This window comes from Phyllobates terribilis, unplaced genomic scaffold (assembly GCF_046119375.1).
Source record: "Phyllobates terribilis strain yellow unplaced genomic scaffold, ASM4611937v1 Scaffold_25__1_contigs__length_18738178, whole genome shotgun sequence".
NCBI lineage: Eukaryota > Metazoa > Chordata > Amphibia > Anura > Dendrobatidae > Phyllobates > Phyllobates terribilis.
The window spans coordinates 15,040,372-15,059,353 of record NW_027362785.1 but is presented as its reverse complement, the minus strand read 5'-3'; the positions used below and the strand labels follow the sequence as shown (position 1 = coordinate 15,059,353).

The 18,982-nt window shown below is 52.6% G+C and overlaps 1 protein-coding gene across 7 annotated transcripts in view; it reads right to left on the bottom strand.

The window, feature by feature from the left end:
• ARSG (arylsulfatase G) overlaps positions 1–18,982 on the bottom strand; it is a 139,315-nt gene that overhangs the window by 24,731 nt on the left and 95,602 nt on the right. For all 7 annotated transcript variants that reach the window (XM_073660354.1, XM_073660355.1, XM_073660357.1 and 4 more), the window contains one exon: positions 9,110–9,218. In XM_073660354.1, the coding sequence (XP_073516455.1) occupies positions 9,110–9,218 (109 nt within the window). The remainder of the gene's footprint in view (positions 1–9,109; positions 9,219–18,982) is intronic.

Below are 18,982 nucleotides of genomic sequence, written 5' to 3'. Positions count from 1 at the left end.
TATGCTTGCTGACGTTTTATGACGGTAATAAAAATTCCTTGTTAGGGGGAAAGCAAAAGTGAGTTCTGTGTAGCCTCTTCCAAATGAGCAGGGGTGGAGATTTAAGACATCTCTCATTTTTAAAACTAGGACAAAAATACATTTTGCCTGACACCACCGACTCAGATTCCACGACTCCGACTCCACAGCCCCGGTCACTACTGAGCGTGTACATAAAGTGCAGCACTGGTCACTACTGTGCGTGTACATAAAGTGCAGCACTGGTCACTACTGAGCGTGTACATAAAGTGCAGCACTGGTCACTACTGAGCGTGTACATAAAGTGCAGCACTGGTCACTACTGAGCGTGTACATAAAGTGCAGCACTGGTCACTACTGAGCGTGTACATAAAGTGCAGCACTGGTCACTACTGAGCGTGTACATAAAGTGCAGCACTGGTCACTACTGAGCGTGTACATAAAGTGCAGCACTGGTCACTACTGAGCGTGTACATAAAATGCAGCACTGGTCACTACTGAGCGTGTACATAAAGTGCAGCACTGGTCACTACTGAACGTGTACATAAAGTGCAGCACTGGTCACTACTGAATGTGTACATAAAGTGCAGCACTGGTCACTACTGAGCATGCACATAAAGTGCAGCACTGGTCACTACTGAGCATGCACATAAAGTGCAGCACTGGTCACTACTGAGCATGCGCATAAAGTGCAGCACTGGTCACTACTGAGCATGCGCATAAAGTGCAGCACTGGTCACTACTGAGCATGCGCATAAAGTGCAGCACTGGTCACTACTGAGCATGCGCATAAAGTGCAGCACTGGTCACTACTGAGCATGTACATAAAGTGCAGCACTGGTCACTACTGAGCATTTACATAAAGTGCAGCACTGGTCACTACTGAGCATTTACATAAAGTGCAGCACTGGTCACTACTGAGCATTTACATAAAGTGCAGCACTGGTCACTACTGAGCATGCACATAAAGTGCAGCACTGGTCACTACTGAGCGTGTACATAAAGTGCAGCACTGGTCACTACTGAGCGTGTACATAATGTGCAGCACTGGTCACTACAGAGCATTTACATAAAGTGCAGCACTGGTCACTACTGAGCATTTACATAAAGTGCAGCACTGGTCACTACTGAGCATGCACATAAAGTGCAGCACTGGTCACTACTGAGCATGCACATAAAGTGCAGCACTGGTCACTACAGAGCATGCACATAAAGTGCAGCACTGGTCACTACTGAGCGTGTACATAAAGTGCAGCACTGGTCACTACTGAGCGTGTACATAAAGTGCAGCACTGGTCACTACTGAGCGTGTACATAAGGTGCAGCACTGGTCACTACTGAGCGTGTACATAAAGTGCAGCACTGGTCACTACTGAGCGTGTACATAAAGTGCAGCACTGGTCACTACTGAGCGTGTACATAAAGTGCAGCACTGGTCACTACTGAGCGTGTACATAAAGAGCAGCACTGGTCACTACTGAGCGTGTACATAAAGTGCAGCACTGGTCACTACTGAGCATGCAAATAAAGTGCAGCACTGGTCACTACTGAGCATGTACATAAAGTGCCAAACCAGGGGAGGAGTCCTGAGGAGATAAATGCAGTGGGAATATGCAAATTTGGGGTAAGTGAAGAGTCTCCGCGAGCTCAAAGAACACTGGATTTTGGCTGTTGGAGCTGAAAAGAGGACATCGGTAAACCAGGGGAGGAGTCCTGAGGAGATAATTTGCATATTCCCACTGCATTTTGGGGTAAGTGAAGAGTCTCCGCGAGCTCAAAGAACACTGGATTTTGGCTGTTGGAGCTGAAAAGAGGACATCGGTAAACCGCGCGCCTACAGGCGTGCGCATTTTGAAGCTTTTTTTTTAAGCTTTTTTCACTGTTTTCAGAACATTAACAATAAGAACATGGAAGAGTCCAGGAGCCATTTGGTGAGCTGCATATCCTGCTACATGTTCACAGACTTGCCAGTGGAAAAGCCAAACTTCACATGCCAGAAATGCAAGCTTGTGTCCCTGTTGGAGGAAAAGTTGCGAAATCTAGAAGAGAGGTTAACTACCTTGAAAATCATTAAGGAAGGTGAAGAGTTCTTAGACAGAGCAGAATTATCTCTTCATGATTCAGAAAGAGAAGAAATTCGAACTGCACCTGAGGAAACAGAGGAATGGAAGCCTGTGACCCAGAGAAGCAGGAGGATCGAGAGGCAGTCAGCACCCATACTGCTCAGGAACCAGTACCAGGCTCTCACACAGGAGAACCATGAAGAAATACAGCAAGATAAGACTTTGCCAGCAATGAATAACCTTGTAAGCCCTCAGAATCCTCCTGGATGGAGAAAGAAGAAGGTTGTGAAGAAAAAACGGAGAGTGGTGGTTATGGGGGATTCCCTGTTAAGAGGAACAGAGGCCGCTATCTGCAGACCAGACATAACCTCAAGAGAAATGTGCTGTCTTCCAGGAGCAAAAATTAAAGATGTGTCTGACAGGATATCAAGACTCTTCAGACCTACAGATCACTACCCATTCCTGCTAATACATGTGGGGACAAATGACACCGCAAGAAAGGACCTGGAAACCATCTGCAGTGACTTTGAAGACTTAGGCAAGAAAGTGAAAGAATTGGGAGCGCAGGTGGTCTTCTCATCCATCCTCCCAGTGGATGGCCATGGAACAATGAGGTGGAATAAGATTCTACAGGTGAACAACTGGCTACGTCGATGGTGCCGTCAACAAGGATTTGGATTTCTGGATCACGGAATGAATTACCTATACGATGGACTACTTGCTAGAGATGGGGTACACCTTACGAAGACTGGAAAACATGTATTTGGAAGTCGCCTTGCTACACTCATCAGAAGAGCTTTAAACTAGAACAATGTGGGAAGGGAAGCAAAAGGCCAGAAAAAGCCATACAGCTGACAAATACTATTGAGATCTCTGCTACTGGAAGTGGAAAGGAAGAACAAAGACAAAAAAATCTAAATAATAAAAATATGGGAGGAAGAGAAACCAATCACAAACTAAAATGTTTTTATACAAATGCACAAAGCATGGGCAACAAACAAGGAGAATTGGAACTACTAATGCAGGAAAAGGAATATGATGTCATTGGAATCACTGAAACTTGGTGGGACGATACACATGATTGGAATAAAAGGCTAAAAGGATACAACTTATTTGCAAGAAACAGACTTGATAAACGAGGAGGAGGTGTTGCATTGTATGTTAGAAAAGCGTATATCTGCACAGAGATTGAAGCTTCAGAGACTGGGAGTTCTGTGGAAACTGTTTGGGTAAGAATACAAGGAGAGAACAACGGAAAGGACACCATTGTAGGCATTTACTACAGGCCACCTGGGCAAGCTGAAGATATGGATGAACTCTTTATGTATCAAATGACCAAGTTCTCCAAAAAATATGACGTAGTGGTCATGGGAGATTTCAACTATCCAGACATTTGTTGGGAATCTCTCTCAAGTAAAACTAACAGGTCAAGCAAATTCTTATCCTCTCTTGCTGACAACTTTATCTTCCAAAAGGTAGGGGAGAAAACAAGGGGATCTGCTACTTTGGATCTAATTCTTATAAACAGGGAGGAAATGGTTGAGGAGGTAAAGGTGGCTGGGACCCTAGGAGGCAGCGATCATGCTATTATAGAATTTTGGATAACTAGAGGAGGAAGACATGTGAAGACTCAAACTTCAAGGTTAGATTTTAGAAAGGCAGATTTTAAGAGACTCAGAAAGAGAATAGGAGGGATCCAATGGCTGGATGTCCTTAAGGACAAAAATGTCCAGGAAGGATGGGAAATTTTTAAAAATGAGATTCTCAAAGCACAATCGTTAACAATCCCGAAAAGCAGGAAGAATGGGAAGCATTTAAGGAAACCAGGATGGATGAACACAGAACTTAAACACATGCTAAAAAGAAAGAAAGAAATGTTTATTAAATGGAAAGAGGGAGGCATATCTAAAGAAGATTATAATGCAGTCTGCAGATCCTGTAGGGCACGTATCAGGTTAGCTAAAGCTGACAATGAATTAAGGCTTGCAAGAGATGTCAAAAGCAATAAAAAAGGATTTTGGGGGTATGTCAAAAGTAAAAGAAAAGTCAAAGATGCTATAGGATTTTTACAGGATGAAAATGGAGAAATGGTAAGAGAGGATGTTGAGAAGGCCGAACTTTTTAAATTCCTATTTTGCATCTGTTTTCTCTCAGAAAGAAAATGTAACATCAACTGATCTTCACTGTCCTTTTAAAGGAATAGAGGAATCCAAGTTATCAGTAAACAGAAAGATTGTGAGGGAATATTTAGCTAACATAAATGAGTTCAAGTCTCCAGGTCCAGATGAATTACACCCCAGAGTACTGAAGGAGATTGTAGAAGAAATTTTAGAACCGCTCTCCATAATCTTTGAAAATTCTTGGAGAACAGGAGAAGTCCCAGAAGACTGGAGAAGAGCAAATGTTGTTCCTATCTTCAAAAAGGGGAAGAAGGTGGACCCAGGGAACTATAGGCCGGTGAGTCTGACTTCTATACCAGGAAAGATCTTTGAACAAATTATTAAACAACATGTATGTAAGTACATGGATAAGAATGAAGTGATTAACCAGAGTCAGCATGGGTTTGTAACTAACAAGTCATGTCAGACTAACTTAATTTCCTTCTATGACAGAATCACTGACTGGGTGGATCAGGGAAATGCTGTAGATATAGTATATCTTGACTTCAGCAAAGCATTTGACAAAGTATCTCACATCATCCTTATTGAAAAAATGACCAAGTATGCAATGGACCAGGCAACTGTTAGGTGGATTCATAACTGGCTTAGTGATCGGACTCAAAGGGTGGTTGTAAATGGCTTCACATCCAGCTGGATGAATGTCTCAAGTGGGGTACCACAGGGCTCCGTCCTGGGACCTGTATTGTTCAACATCTTTATCAATGATTTAGATGAAGGAATTGAGGGTAAACTGATTAAATTTGCTGATGACACAAAGCTAGGAGGGATAGCTAATACTAGAGAAGAGAGAGAGAGGATTCAAAAAGACCTAAATAAACTGGAGCAGTGGGCAGCAACCAACAGAATGGTTTTTAACAGGGAAAAATGCAAAGTACTACATCTGGGCAATAAAAATGAAAAAAGCATATACAGAATGGGAGGAATAGAGCTAAGCAACAGTACATGTGAAAAAGACTTAGGTATACTAATAGATCATAGACTGAACATGAGTCAACAGTGTGATGCAGCAGCAAAAAAGGCAAATACAATTCTGGGATGTATTAACAGAAGCATACAGTCTAGATCACGTGAAGTCATTATCGGTCTTTACTCCTCTTTGGTCAGACCTCATCTGGAATACTGTGTACAGTTTTGGGCACCACATTTTAAAAAAGACATAGACAAACTGGAACAAGTTCAGAGAAGAGCGACCAGAATGGTGACTGGTCTGCAAACCATGTCCTATGAGGAACGGTTGCAGGATTTGGGAATGTTTAGCTTGCAAAAAAGAAGACTGAGAGGAGACTTAATAGCTGTCTACAAATATGTCAAGGGCTGTCACATTGTAGAAGGATCATCTTTATTCTCATTTGCACAAGGAAAGACTAGAAGCAATGGGATGAAACTAAATGGGAGGAGACACAGATTAGATATTAGAAAAAACTTTTTGACAGTTAGGGTGATTAATGAGTGGAACAGGCTGCCACGAGAGGTGGTGAGTTCCCCTTCAATGGACGTCTTCAAACAGAGGCTGGACAGACATCTGTCTGAGATGATCTAGTGAATCCTGCTTTGAGCAGGGGGTTGGACCAGATGACCCAGGAGGTCCCTTCCAACTCTACCATTCTATGATTCTATGATTCTATGCAGCACTAGTCACTACTGAGCGTGTACATAAAGTGCAGCACTGGTCACTACTGAGCGTGTACATAAAGTGCAGCACTGGTCACTACTGAGCGTGTACATAAAGTGCAGCACTGGTCACTACTGAGCGTGTACATAAAGTGCAGCACTGGTCACTACTGAGCGTGTACATAAAGTGCAGCACTGGTCACTACTGAGCGTGTACATAAAGTGCAGCACTGGTCACTACTGAGCGTGTACATAAAGTGCAGCACTGGTCACTACTGAGCGTGTACATAAAGTGCAGCACTGGTCACTACTGAGCATGTACATAAAGTGCAGCACTGGTCACTACTGAGCATTTACATAAAGTACAGCACTGGTCACTACTGAGCATGTACATAAAGTGCAGCACTGGTCACTACTGAGCATTTACATAAAGTGCAGCACTGGTCACTACTGAGCGTGTACATAAAGTGCAGCACTGGTCACTACTGAGCGTGTACATAAAGTGCAGAACTGGTCACTACTGAGCGTGTACATAAAGTGCAGCACTGGTCACTATTGAGCGTGTACATAAAGTGCAGCACTGGTCACTACTGAGCGTGTACATAAAGTTCAGCACTGGTCACTACTGAGCGTGTACATAAAGTGCAGCACTGGTCACTACTGAGCGTGTACATAAAGTGCAGCACTGGTCACTACTGAGCGTGTACATAAAGTGCAGCACTGGTCACTACTGAGCGTGTACATAAAGTGCAGCACTGGTCACTACTGAGCGTGTACATAAAGTGCAGCACTGGTCACTACTGAGCGTGTACATAAAGTGCAGCACTGGTCACTACTGAGCGTGTACATAAAGTGCAGCACTGGTCACTACTGAGCATTTACATAAAGTACAGCACTGGTCACTACTGAGCGTGTACATAAAGTGCAGCACTGGTCACTACTGAGCATTTACATAAAGTGCAGCACTGGTCACTACTGAGCGTGTACATAAAGTGCAGCACTGGTCACTACTGAGCATTTACATAAAGTGCAGCACTGGTCACTACTGAGCGTGTACATAAAGTGCAGCACTGGTCACTACTGAGCGTGTACATAAAGTGCAGAACTGGTCACTACTGAGCGTGTACATAAAGTGCAGCACTGGTCACTATTGAGCGTGTACATAAAGTGCAGCACTGGTCACTACTGAGCGTGTACATAAAGTTCAGCACTGGTCACTACTGAGCGTGTACATAAAGTGCAGCACTGGTCACTACTGAGCGTGTACATAAAGTGCAGCACTGGTCACTACTGAGCGTGTACATAAAGTGCAGCACTGGTCACTACTGAGCGTGTACATAAAGTGCAGCACTGGTCACTACTGAGCGTGTACATAAAGTGCAGCACTTGTCACTACTGAGCGTGTACATAAAGTGCAGCACTGGTCACTACTGAGCGTGTACATAAAGTGCAGCACTGGTCACTACTGAGCGTGTACATAAAGTGCAGCACTGGTCACTACTGAGCGTGTACATAAAGTGCAGCACTGGTCACTACTGAGCGTGTACATAAAGTGCAGCACTGGTCACTACTGAGCGTGTACATAAAGTGCAGCACTGGTCACTACTGAGCGTGTACATAAAGTGCAGCACTGGTCACTACTGAGCGTGTACATAAAGTGCAGCACTGGTCACTACTGAGCGTGTACTTAAAGTGCAGCACTGGTCACTACTGAGCGTGTACATAAAGTGCAGCACTGGTCACTACTGAGCATTTACATAAAGTGCAGCACTGGTCACTACTGAGCGTGTACATAAAGTGCAGCACTGGTCACTACTGAGCGTGTACATAAAGTGCAGCACTGGTCACTACTGAGCGTGTACATAAAGTGCAGCACTGGTCACTACTGAGCGTGTACATAAAGTGCAGCACTGGTCACTACTGAGCGTGTACATAAAGTGCAGCACTGGTCACTACTGAGCGTGTACATAAAGTGCAGCACTGGTCACTACTGAGCGTGTACATAAAGTGCAGCACTGGTCACTACTGAGCATGTACATAAAGTGCAGCACTGGTCACTACTGAGCGTGTACATAAAGTGCAGCACTGGTCACTACTGAGCGTGTACATAAAGTGCAGCACTGGTCACTACTGAGCGTGTACATAAAGTGCAGCACTGGTCACTACTGAGCGTGTACATAAAGTGCAGCACTGGTCACTACTGAGCGTGTACATAAAGTGCAGCACTGGTCACTACTGAGCGTGTACATAAAGTGCAGCACTGGTCACTACTGAGCGTGTACATAAAGTGCAGCACTGGTCACTACTGAGCGTGTACATAAAGTGCAGCACTGGTCACTACTGAGCGTGTACATAAAGTGCAGCACAGATTCATCTCCACTAAACTTTGAGATCAGGAACAGAACAGACATTTCTAGGACATTTCATGACTTTCCAAATTGTTATGAAAACACTTACACCACATCCTGCATTGTACTACTGCACCCAATTTATTATATATGGTCGGGAGTTGGTCCATTTTATACCCCCTCCACCAAAATGAACACCGACTCCACAGCCCTGTGAAACGCTGAGCACATATACATGGGCAGGAGGGTGACAATATAATCCATACAATAAGTGATCAGAATGACCGTCCGTGGTCAGGAAGTATTGGGCTGTTCCACCCTCCGCGACCAGTAGAGGAGGCTCTGACATTTCTCCAGCCACATCTTATCAGTAGCATGCTCTCTGGGTTAATAATCCACAGGGAGTCATTAATGTGATAACATGGGTTAATATTGACTTGGCCTCTGCTGGTGCAAAGTTCATCCTCCAACTCATCAGAAATCTAGACCTGATGTACTGACAGATCACCTGGCGGAGGTCAGCAGCGGTGCCCTGAGGCCGTCCTGGGCCCAAGATCCAATACTCATCCTTCAAACCACATTAAATAGCCCAACTTGTGGTAAGGACACATCCACACTTACCTTCAGCACCTACATCCTGGTAATTCCTCTACATTCACCCTTGTGCACTCAGAGTACTAGGGCAGAATAAACCATCATTATATATAGAGGTGATGAATTACATATAGCAGGTCCTGGATCCCCAGTACTGTATACAATACATGGTCAGCGGTATACAGAGCTTCTACCCTGTGCTCCCAACTAATTCATGGCAGGAAACAAGTTACTGTCCAAACTTTACGCTAAACAGTCCACAGGGAAGCAACAAGGGCCACACATGGCAGCTTACCTTAATAATGCAGAACTTGTGCGGTTTGGGGGAATATGGCCAGGCCAATACACCAAGGCGGGCACCCGATGACCCCCTTCCCACGTTGTTTGCTTTGCTGAGCTTCCTCCTAGACGGAGACAAGATGGACATATGTGGTCAGTGCGACCTGACGCTGAACAAGAAACCGCACTAAGCATACTGAGTGTGTACATGGCGAATACTAGGGCGCTCCTCTCCGTATAGCATCACAGTAAGGCCACGGCCCCACTATCAGTATTTGGTCAGTATTCGGTCAGTATTTTTTCTCAGGAGTGGGAGCCAAAACCAGGTGAGGAACAATCAGAGAAAAGGTAGAATAGAAACAAGTCACCAATTCTGTATTTATCACCCACTCCTGAGAAAAATACTGACCGAATACTGAGAGTGGGACCGTGGCCTAATGGCAGATAATGGAGCGATGCCAAATTTAGGAAAAGGCAGTGAGAAGAAGACTCCCCATTTGCTTCTTCTAGAGAACAGATGCTACGCCATGTATAAATGAGCACAAACAATACAGCGGCCTCCGTCAGCGCTAACTCGTGTGCAACCGGGAGTATATGGAACGTAAGCAGCATTACTGCTATATAGGGTATACTATGGAAGCGCTCACAACTCAGAAGAGCCCACCAGCCCCGACAAGGCGACAGCTGTATGGCAGGACCCTAACCCTAACTCAGAAGAGCCCACCAGCCCCGACAAGGTGACCGCTGTATGGCAGGACCCTAACCCTAACTCAGAAGAGCCCACCAGCCCCGACAAGGCGACAGCTGTATGGCAGGACCCTAACCCTAACTCAGAAGAGCCCACCAGCCCCGACAAGGCGACAGCTGTATGGCAGGACCCTAACCCTAACTCAGAAGAGCCCACCAGCCCCGACAAGGCGACCATAAACCTAATATTTACATGACATGCCACTCCTGGGGTAAAATCCTACAAGTGTTAAGGACACGTAGTATCCAGCCCTCAGTCAGATATGGGGGGCCATCACCCCCTCAACAGTATACTGCAAAAAAAACAGACCAGCAGCTCCGAACAGAAGAAAGGAAGTGTGAATAGGTGCAAGCGGCTCTGACTCCCAATACAGCAGCACTCTGTATGCGCTAACATGTCTGCGAACAGCAGAGGACATTTACACTGCATTACCGCTATCCAGACTGGATTTATAAAAGGAAGGTTCTTTATGCACAAATCGGCCAATGGTCGACAGCTCCCTTTAACTAGTGCTTGAGTCTTCCGGCCCTTTACATTTGTAGACTTTTACCCTAGGAGAGGAATGCTTTATTATTAGGTTGAGTCCTATCAGAGAGGTCGGCTTGTCGAGGAAAAGTAGTCACTGTGCTGTTTGTTATCATGGTGTGCACCGCACTGAACAAGGACCAAAGAAAGCTGAGGAGAGAGTAGTCTCAGGAGACTAGAAAGAACACAGACAATCATGTTAAAGGTGAAGGCTACAAGACGTCTCCCGTTACTACAGGTCTATGGGACTGTAGTCGTCCTCCCTGGATATGGCCGCAAGAGGAAAACTGATGACAAATTGAAGAGATGTATAATACGAATGGGAACCACAGAGTCCAGAACAACTCCCAAAGAGATTAAAGGACAAACTTCTAGGTCCATCATTGTCAGGTGCTGCCGACTGCCATCTGATGTCTTGGCCAAAGTGGACTTCATGGAAGACAACCACGGATAAAACCAATGCCAAAAGCAAATCTTTAAAAAGCCAGACTGGAATAGCAGACATTGCAGCTAAGGGAAAAGCAACTGTATATAAATCATCTGTTACAGTGAGTGTGCGAGCGGGGAGTGTGAGTGAGCTGCGAGTGGAGTGAGAGAGAGCTGTGAGCGGGGAGTGTGAGTGAACTGCGAGCGGGGAGTGTGAGTGAACTGCGAGCGGGGAGTGTGAGTGAACTGCGAGCGGGGAGTGTGAGTGAACTGCGAGCGGGGAGTGAGAGTGAACTGCGAGCGGGGAGTGAGAGTGAACTGCGAGCGGGGAGTGAGAGTGAACTGCGAGCGGGGAGTGAGAGAGAGCTGCGAGCGGGGAGTGAGAGAGAGCTGCGAGCGGGGAGTGTGAGTGAGCTGCGAGCGGGGAGTGTGAGTGAGCTGCGAGCGGGGAGTGTGAGTGAGCTGCGAGCGGGGAGTGTGAACGAGCTGCGAGCGGGGAGTGTGAACGAGCTGCGATCATGGAGTGTGAACGAGCAGCGATCATGGAGTGTGAACGAGCTGCGATCATGGAGTGTGAACGAGCTGCGATCATGGAGTGTGAACGAGCTGCGATCATGGAGTGTGAACGAGCTGCGATCGGGGAGTGTGAACGAGCTGCGAGCGGGGAGTGTGAACGAGCTGCGAGCGGGGAGTGTGAACGAGCTGCGAGCGGGGAGTGTGAACGAGCTGCGAGCGGGGAGTGTGAGTGAGCTGCGAGCGGGGAGTGTGAGTGAGCTGCGAGCGGGGAGTGTGAGTGAGCTGCGAGCGGGGAGTGTGAATGAGCTGCGAGCGGGGAGTGTGAAAGAGCTGCGAGCGGGGAGTGTGAAAGAGCTGCGAGCGGGGAGTGTGAAAGAGCTGCGAGCGGGGAGTGTGAAAGAGCTGCGAGCGGGGAGTGTGAGTGAGCAGCAAGTGTGAGCGAGCGGGGAGTGTGAATGAGCTGCGAGCGGGGAGTGTGAGTGAGCAGCAAGTGTGAGCGAGCGGGGAGTGTGAATGAGCTGCGAGTGGGGAGTGTGAGTGAGCAGCAAGTGTGAGCGAGCGGGGAGTGTGAATGAGCTGCGAGCGGGGAGTGTGAATGAGCTGCGAGCGGGGAGTGTGAGTGAGCTGCGAGCGGGGAGTGTGAGTGAGCTGCGAGCGGGGAGTGTGAGTGAGCTGCGAGCGGGGAGTGTGAGTGAGCTGCGAGCGGGGAGTGTGAGTGAGCTGCGAGCGGGGAGTGTGAATGAGCTGCGAGCGGGGAGTGTGAAAGAGCTGCGAGCGGGGAGTGTGAAAGAGCTGCGAGCGGGGAGTGTGAAAGAGCTGCGAGCGGGGAGTGTGAAAGAGCTGCGAGCGGGGAGTGTGAGTGAGCAGCAAGTGTGAGCGAGCGGGGAGTGTGAATGAGCTGCGAGCGGGGAGTGTGAGTGAGCAGCAAGTGTGAGCGAGCGGGGAGTGTGAATGAGCTGCGAGCGGGGAGTGTGAGTGAGCAGCAAGTGTGAGCGAGCGGGGAGTGTGAATGAGCTGCGAGCGGGGAGTGTGAGTGAGCAGCAAGTGTGAGCGAGCGGGGAGTGTGAATGAGCTGCGAGCGGGGAGTGTGAGTGAGCAGCAAGTGTGAGCGAGCGGGGAGTGTGAATGAGCTGCGAGCGGGGAGTGTGAATGAGCTGCGAGCGGGGAGTGTGAATGAGCTGCGAGCGGGGAGTGTGAATGAGCTGCGAGCGGGGAGTGTGAGTGAGCTGCGAGCGGAGAGTGTGAGTGAGCTGCGAGCGGAGAGTGTGAGTGAGCTGCGAGCGGAGAGTGTGAGTGAGCTGCGAGCGGGGAGTGTGAGTGAGCTGCGAGCGGGGAGTGTGAATGAGCTGCGAGCGGGGAGTGTGACTGAGCTGCGAGCGGGGAGTGTGATGAGATGCGAGCGGGGAGTGTGATGAGATGCGAGCGGGGAGTGTGATGAGATGCGAGCGGGGAGTGTGATGAGCTGCGAGTGGAGTGTGAGTGAGCTGCGAGTGGAGTGTGAGTGAGTTGCGAGTGGAGTGTGAGTGAGCGGGGAGTGTGAGTGAGCTGCGAGCGGGGAGTGTGAATGAGCTGCGAGCGGGGAGTGTGAGTGAGCTGCGAGCGGGGAGTGTGAGTGAGCTGCGAGCGGGGAGTGTGAGTGAGCTGCGAGCGGGGAGTGTGATGAGCTGTGAGTGGAGTGTGAGTGAGCTGCGAGTGGAGTGTGAGTGAGTTGCGAGTGGAGTGTGAGTGAGCGGGGAGTGTGAGTGAGCTGCGAGCGGGGAGTGTGAATGAGCTGCGAGCGGGGAGTGTGAGTGAGCTGCGAGCGGGGAGTGTGAGTGAGCTGCGAGCGGGGAGTGTGAGTGAGCTGCGAGCGGGGAGTGTGAATGAGCTGCGATCATGGAGTGTGAACGAGCTGCGATCATGGAGTGTGAACGAGCTGAGATCATGGAGTGTGAACGAGCTGCGATCATGGAGTGTGAACGAGCTGCGATCATGGAGTGTGAACGAGCTGCGAGCGGGGAGTGTGAACGAGCTGCGAGCGGGGAGTGTGAACGAGCTGCGAGCGGGGAGTGTGAACGAGCTGCGAGCGGGGAGTGTGAGTAAGCTGCGAGCGGGGAGTGTGAGTGAGCTGCGAGCGGGGAGTGTGAGTGAGCTGCGAGCGGGGAGTGTGAGTGAGCTGCGAGCGGGGAGTGTGAGTGAGCTGCGAGCGGGGAGTGTGAATGAGCTGCGAGCGGGGAGTGTGAATGAGCTGCGAGCGGGGAGTGTGAATGAGCTGCGAGCGGGGAGTGTGAATGAGCTGCGAGCGGGGAGTGTGAGTGAGCAGCAAATGTGAGCGAGCGGGGAGTGTGAATGAGCTGCGAGCGGGGAGTGTGAATGAGCTGCGAGCGGGGAGTGTGAATGAGCTGCGAGCGGGGAGTGTGAAAGAGCTGCGAGCGGGGAGTGTGAACGAGCTGCGAGCGGGGAGTGTGAACGAGCTGCGAGCGGGGAGTGTGAACGAGCTGCGAGCGGGGAGTGTGAGCGAGCTGCGAGTGTGAGCGAGCTGCGAGCGGGGAGTGTGACTGAGCTGCGAGCGGGGAGTGTGACTGAGCTGCGAGCGGGGAGTGTGAATGAGCTGCGAGCGGGGAGTGTGAATGAGCTGCGAGCGGGGAGTGTGAATGAGCTGCGAGCGGGGAGTGTGAATGAGCTGCGAGCGGGGAGTGTGAATGAGCTGCGAGCGGGGAGTGTGAATGAGCTGCGAGCGGGGAGTGTGAATGAGCTGCGAGCGGGGAGTGTGAATGAGCTGCGAGCGGGGAGTGTGAATGAGCTGCGAGCGGGGAGTGTGAATGAGCTGCGAGCGGGGAGTGTGAATGAGCTGCGAGCGGGGAGTGTGAGTGAGCAGCAAGTGTGAGCGAGCGGGGAGTGTGAATGAGCTGCGAGCGGGGAGTGTGAATGAGCTGCGAGCGGGGAGTGTGAATGAGCTGCGAGCGGGGAGTGTGAATGAGCTGCGAGCGGGGAGTGTGAATGAGCTGCGAGCGGGGAGTGTGAATGAGCTGCGAGCGGGGAGTGTGAATGAGCTGCGAGCGGGGAGTATGAACGAGCTGCGAGCGGGGAGTGTGAACGAGCTGCGAGCGGGGAGTGTGAACGAGCTGCGAGTGTGAGCGAGCTGCGAGCGGGGAGTGTGACTGAGCTGCGAGCGGGGAGTGTGAATGAGCTGCGAGCGGGGAGTGTGAATGAGCTGCGAGCGGGGAGTGTGAATGAGCTGCGAGCGGGGAGTGTGAATGAGCTGCGAGCGGGGAGTGTGAATGAGCTGCGAGCGGGGAGTGTGAATGAGCTGCGAGCGGGGAGTGTGAATGAGCTGCGAGCGGGGAGCGTGAATGAGCTGCGAGCGGGGAATGTGAGTGAGCTGTGAGCGGGGAGTGTGAGTGAGCGGGGAGTGTGAGTAACCTGTGGAATGTGAGTGATCTGCAAGCGAGGAGTATGAGTGAGCTGTGAGCGGGGAGTGTGAATGAGCTGCGAGCGGGGAGTGTGAGTGAGCTGCGAGCGGGGAGTGTGAATGAGCTGCGAGCGGAGAGTGTGAGTGAGCTGCGAGCGGAGAGTGTGAGTGAGCTGCGAGCGGAGAGTGTGAGTGAGCTGCGAGCGGAGAGTGTGAGTGAGCTGCGAGCGGAGAGTGTGAGTGAGCTGCGAGCGGAGAGTGTGAGTGAGCTGCGAGCGGGGAGTGTGAATGAGCTGCGAGCGGGGAGTGTGACTGAGCTGCGAGCGGGGAGTGTGAATGAGCTGCGAGCGGGGAGTGTGAGTGAGCTGCGAGCGGGGAGTGTGACTGAGCTGCGAGCGGGGAGTGTGACTGAGCTGCGAGCGGGGAGTGTGACTGAGCTGCGAGCGGGGAGTGTGACTGAGCTGCGAGCGGGGAGTGTGACTGAGCTGCGAGCGGGGAGTGTGATGAGCTGCGAGTGGAGTGTGAGTGAGCTGCGAGTGGAGTGTGAGTGAGTTGCGAGTGGAGTGTGAGTGAGCGGGGAGTGTGAGTGAGCTGCGAGCGGGGAGTGTGAATGAGCTGCGAGCGGGGAGTGTGAGTGAGCTGCGAGCGGGGAGTGTGAAAGAGCTGCGAGCGGGGAGTGTGAAAGAGCTGCGAGCGGGGAGTGTGAAAGAGCTGCGAGCGGGGAGTGTGAAAGAGCTGCGAGCGGGGATTGTGAAAGAGCTGCGAGCGGGGAGTGTGAGTGAGCTGCGAGCGGGGAGTGTGAGTGAGCTGCGAGCGGGGAGTGTGAGTGAGCTGCGAGCGGGCAGTGTGAGTGAGCTGCGAGCGGGCAGTGTGAGTGAGCTGCGAGAGGGCAGTGTGAGTGAGCTGCGAGAGGGCAGGGTGAGTGAGCTGCGAGCGGGCAGTGTGAGTGAGCTGCGAGCGGGGAGTGTGAGTGAGCTGCGAGCGGGGAGTGTGAGTGAGCTGCGAGCGGGGAGTGTGAGTGAGCTGCGAGCGGGGAGTGTGGGTGAGCTGCGAGCGGGGAGTGTGAGTGAGCTGCGAGCGGGGAGTGTGAGTGAGCTGCAAGCGGAGTGTGAGTGAGCTGCGAGCGGGGAGTGTGACTGAGCTGCGAGCGGGGAGTGTGACTGAGCTGCGAGCGGGGAGTGTGAAAGAGCTGCGAGCAGGGAGTGTGAAAGAGCTGCGAGCGGGGAGTGTGAAAGAGCTGCGAGCGGGGAGTGTGAAAGAGCTGCGAGCGGGGAGTGTGAGTGAGCTGCGAGCGGGGAGTGTGAGTGAGCTGCGAGCGGGGAGTGTGAGTGAGCTGCGAGCGGGGAGTGTGAGTGAGCTGCGAGCGGGCAGTGTGAGTGAGCTGCGAGCGGGCAGTGTGAGTGAGCTGCGAGAGGGCAATGTGAGTGAGCTGCGAGAGGGCAGTGTGAGTGAGCTGCGAGCGGGCAGTGTGAGTGAGCTGCGAGCGGGGAGTGTGAGTGAGCTGCGAGCGGGGAGTGTGAGTGAGCTGCGAGCGGGGAGTGTGAGTGAGCTGCGAGCGGGGAGTGTGAGTGAGCTGCGAGCGGGGAGTGTGGGTGAGCTGCGAGCGGGGAGTGTGAGTGAGCTGCGAGCGGGGAGTGTGAGTGAGCTGCGAGCGGGGAGTGTGAGTGAGCTGCGAGAGGGCAGTGTGAGTGAGCTGCGAGCGGAGTGTGAGTGAGCTGCGAGCAGAGTGTGTGTGAGCTGCGAGCAGAGTGTGTGTGAGCTGCGGAGTGTGAGTGGGCGGGGAGTGCGAATTAGCTGCAAGTGGGGAGTGCGAGTTAGCAGCAAGGGGGGGTGTGAGTGAGTGGGGAGTGTGAGTGAGCTACAAGCAGGGAGTGTGAGTGAGCTGCGAGCGGAGAGTGTGAGTGAGCTGCGAGCGGAGAGTGTGAGTGAGCTGCGAGCAGAGTGTGTGTGAGCTGCGGAGTGTGAGTGGGCGGGGAGTGCGAATTAGCTGCAAGTGGGGAGTGCGAGTGAGTGGGGAGTGTGAGTGAGCTACAAGCAGGGAGTGTGAGTGAGCTGCGAGCAGAGTGTGTGTGAGCTGCGGAGTGTGAGTGGGCGGGGAGTGCGAATTAGCTGCAAGTGGGGAGTGCGAGTTAGCAGCAAGGGGGGGTGTGAGTGAGTGGGGAGTGTGAGTGAGCTACAAGCAGGGAGTGTGAGTGAGCTGCGAGCGGGGAGTGTGAGTGAGCTGCGAGCGGGGAGTGTGAGTGAGCTGCGAGCGGGGAGTGTGAGTGAGCTGCGAGCGGGGAGTGTGAGTGAGCTGCGAGCGGGGAGTGTGAGTGAGCTGCGAGCGGGGAGTGTGAGTGAGCTGCGAGAGGGCAGTGTGAGTGAGCTGCGAGCGGGGAGTGTGAGTGAGCTGCGAGAGGAGTGTGAGTGAGCTGCGAGCAGAGTGTGTGTGAGCTGCGGAGTGTGAGTGGGCGGGGAGTGCGAATTAGCTGCAAGTGGGGAGTGCGAGTTAGCAGCAAGGGGGGGTGTGAGTGAGTGGGGAGTGTGAGTGAGCTACAAGCAGGGAGTGTGAGTGAGCTGCGAGCGGGGAGTGTGAGTGAGCTGCGAGCGGGGAGTGTGAGTGAGCTGCGAGAGGGCAGTGTGACTGAGCTGCGAGCGGAGTGTGACTGAGCTGCGAGCGGGGAGTGTGACTGAGCTGCGAACGGGGAGTGTGAAAGAGCTGCGAGCGGGGAGTGTGAAAGAGCTGCGAGCGGGGAGTGTGAAAGAGCTGCGAGCGGGGAGTGTGAAAGAGCTGCGAGCGGGGAGTGTGAGTGAGCTGCGAGCGGGGAGTGTGAGTGAGCTGCGAGCGGGGAGTGTGAGTGAGCTGCGAGCGGGCAGTGTGAGTGAGCTGCGAGAGGGCAGTGTGAGTGAGCTGCGAGAGGGCAGTGTGAGTGAGCTGCGAGAGGGCAGTGTGAGTGAGCTGCGAGCGGGCAGTGTGAGTGAGCTGCGAGCGGGGAGTGTGAGTGAGCTGCGAGCGGGGAGTGTGAGTGAGCTGCGAGCGGGGAGTGTGAGTGAGCTGCGAGCGGGGAGTGTGAGTGAGCTGCGAGCGGGGAGTGTGGGTGAGCTGCGAGCGGGGAGTGTGAGTGAGCTGCGAGCGGAGAGTGTGAGTGAGCTGCGAGCGGGGAGTGTGAGTGAGCTGCGAGAGGGCAGTGTGAGTGAGCTGCGAGAGGGCAGTGTGAGTGAGCTGCGAGCGGAGTGTGAGTGAGCTGCGAGCAGAGTGTGTGTGAGCTGCGGAGTGTGAGTGGGCGGGGAGTGCGAATTAGCTGCAAGTGGGGAGTGCGAGTTAGCAGCAAGGGGGGGTGTGAGTGAGTGGGGAGTGTGAGTGAGCTACAAGCAGGGAGTGTGAGTGAGCTGCGAGCGGAGAGTGTGAGTGAGCTGCGAGCGGAGAGTGTGAGTGAGCTGCGAGCAGAGTGTGTGTGAGCTGCGGAGTGTGAGTGGGCGGGGAGTGCGAATTAGCTGCAAGTGGGGAGTGCGAGTGAGTGGGGAGTGTGAGTGAGCTACAAGCAGGGAGTGTGAGTGAGCTGCGAGCAGAGTGTGTGTGAGCTGCGGAGTGTGAGTGGGCGGGGAGTGCGAATTAGCTGCAAGTGGGGAGTGCGAGTTAGCAGCAAGGGGGGGTGTGAGTGAGTGGGGAGTGTGAGTGAGCTACAAGCAGGGAGTGTGAGTGAGCTGCGAGCGGGGAGTGTGACTGAGCTGCGAGCGGGGAGTATGAGTGAGCTGCGAGCGGGGAGTGTGAGTGAGCTGCGAGCGGGGAGTGTGAGTGAGCTGCGAGCGGGGAGTGTGAGTGAGCTGCGAGCGGGGAGTGTGAGTGAGCTGCGAGCGGGGAGTGTGAGTGAGCTGCGAGAGGGCAGTGTGAGTGAGCTGCGAGCGGGGAGTGTGAGTGAGCTGCGAGAGGAGTGTGAGTGAGCTGCGAGCAGAGTGTGTGTGAGCTGCGGAGTGTGAGTGGGCGGGGAGTGCGAATTAGCTGCAAGTGGGGAGTGCGAGTTAGCAGCAAGGGGGGGTGTGAGTGAGTGGGGAGTGTGAGTGAGCTACAAGCAGGGAGTGTGAGTGAGCTGCGAGCGGGGAGTGTGAGTGAGCTGCGAGCGGAGAGTGTGAGTGAGCTGCGAGCGGAGAGTGTGAGTGAGCTGCGAGCGGAGAGTGTGAGTGAGCTGCGAGCGGAGAGTGTGAGTGAGCTGCGAGCGGAGAGTGTGAATGAGCTGCGAGCGGAGAGTGTGAGTGAGCTGCGAGCGGGGAGTGTGAGTGAGCTGCGAGCGGGGAGTGTGAGTGAG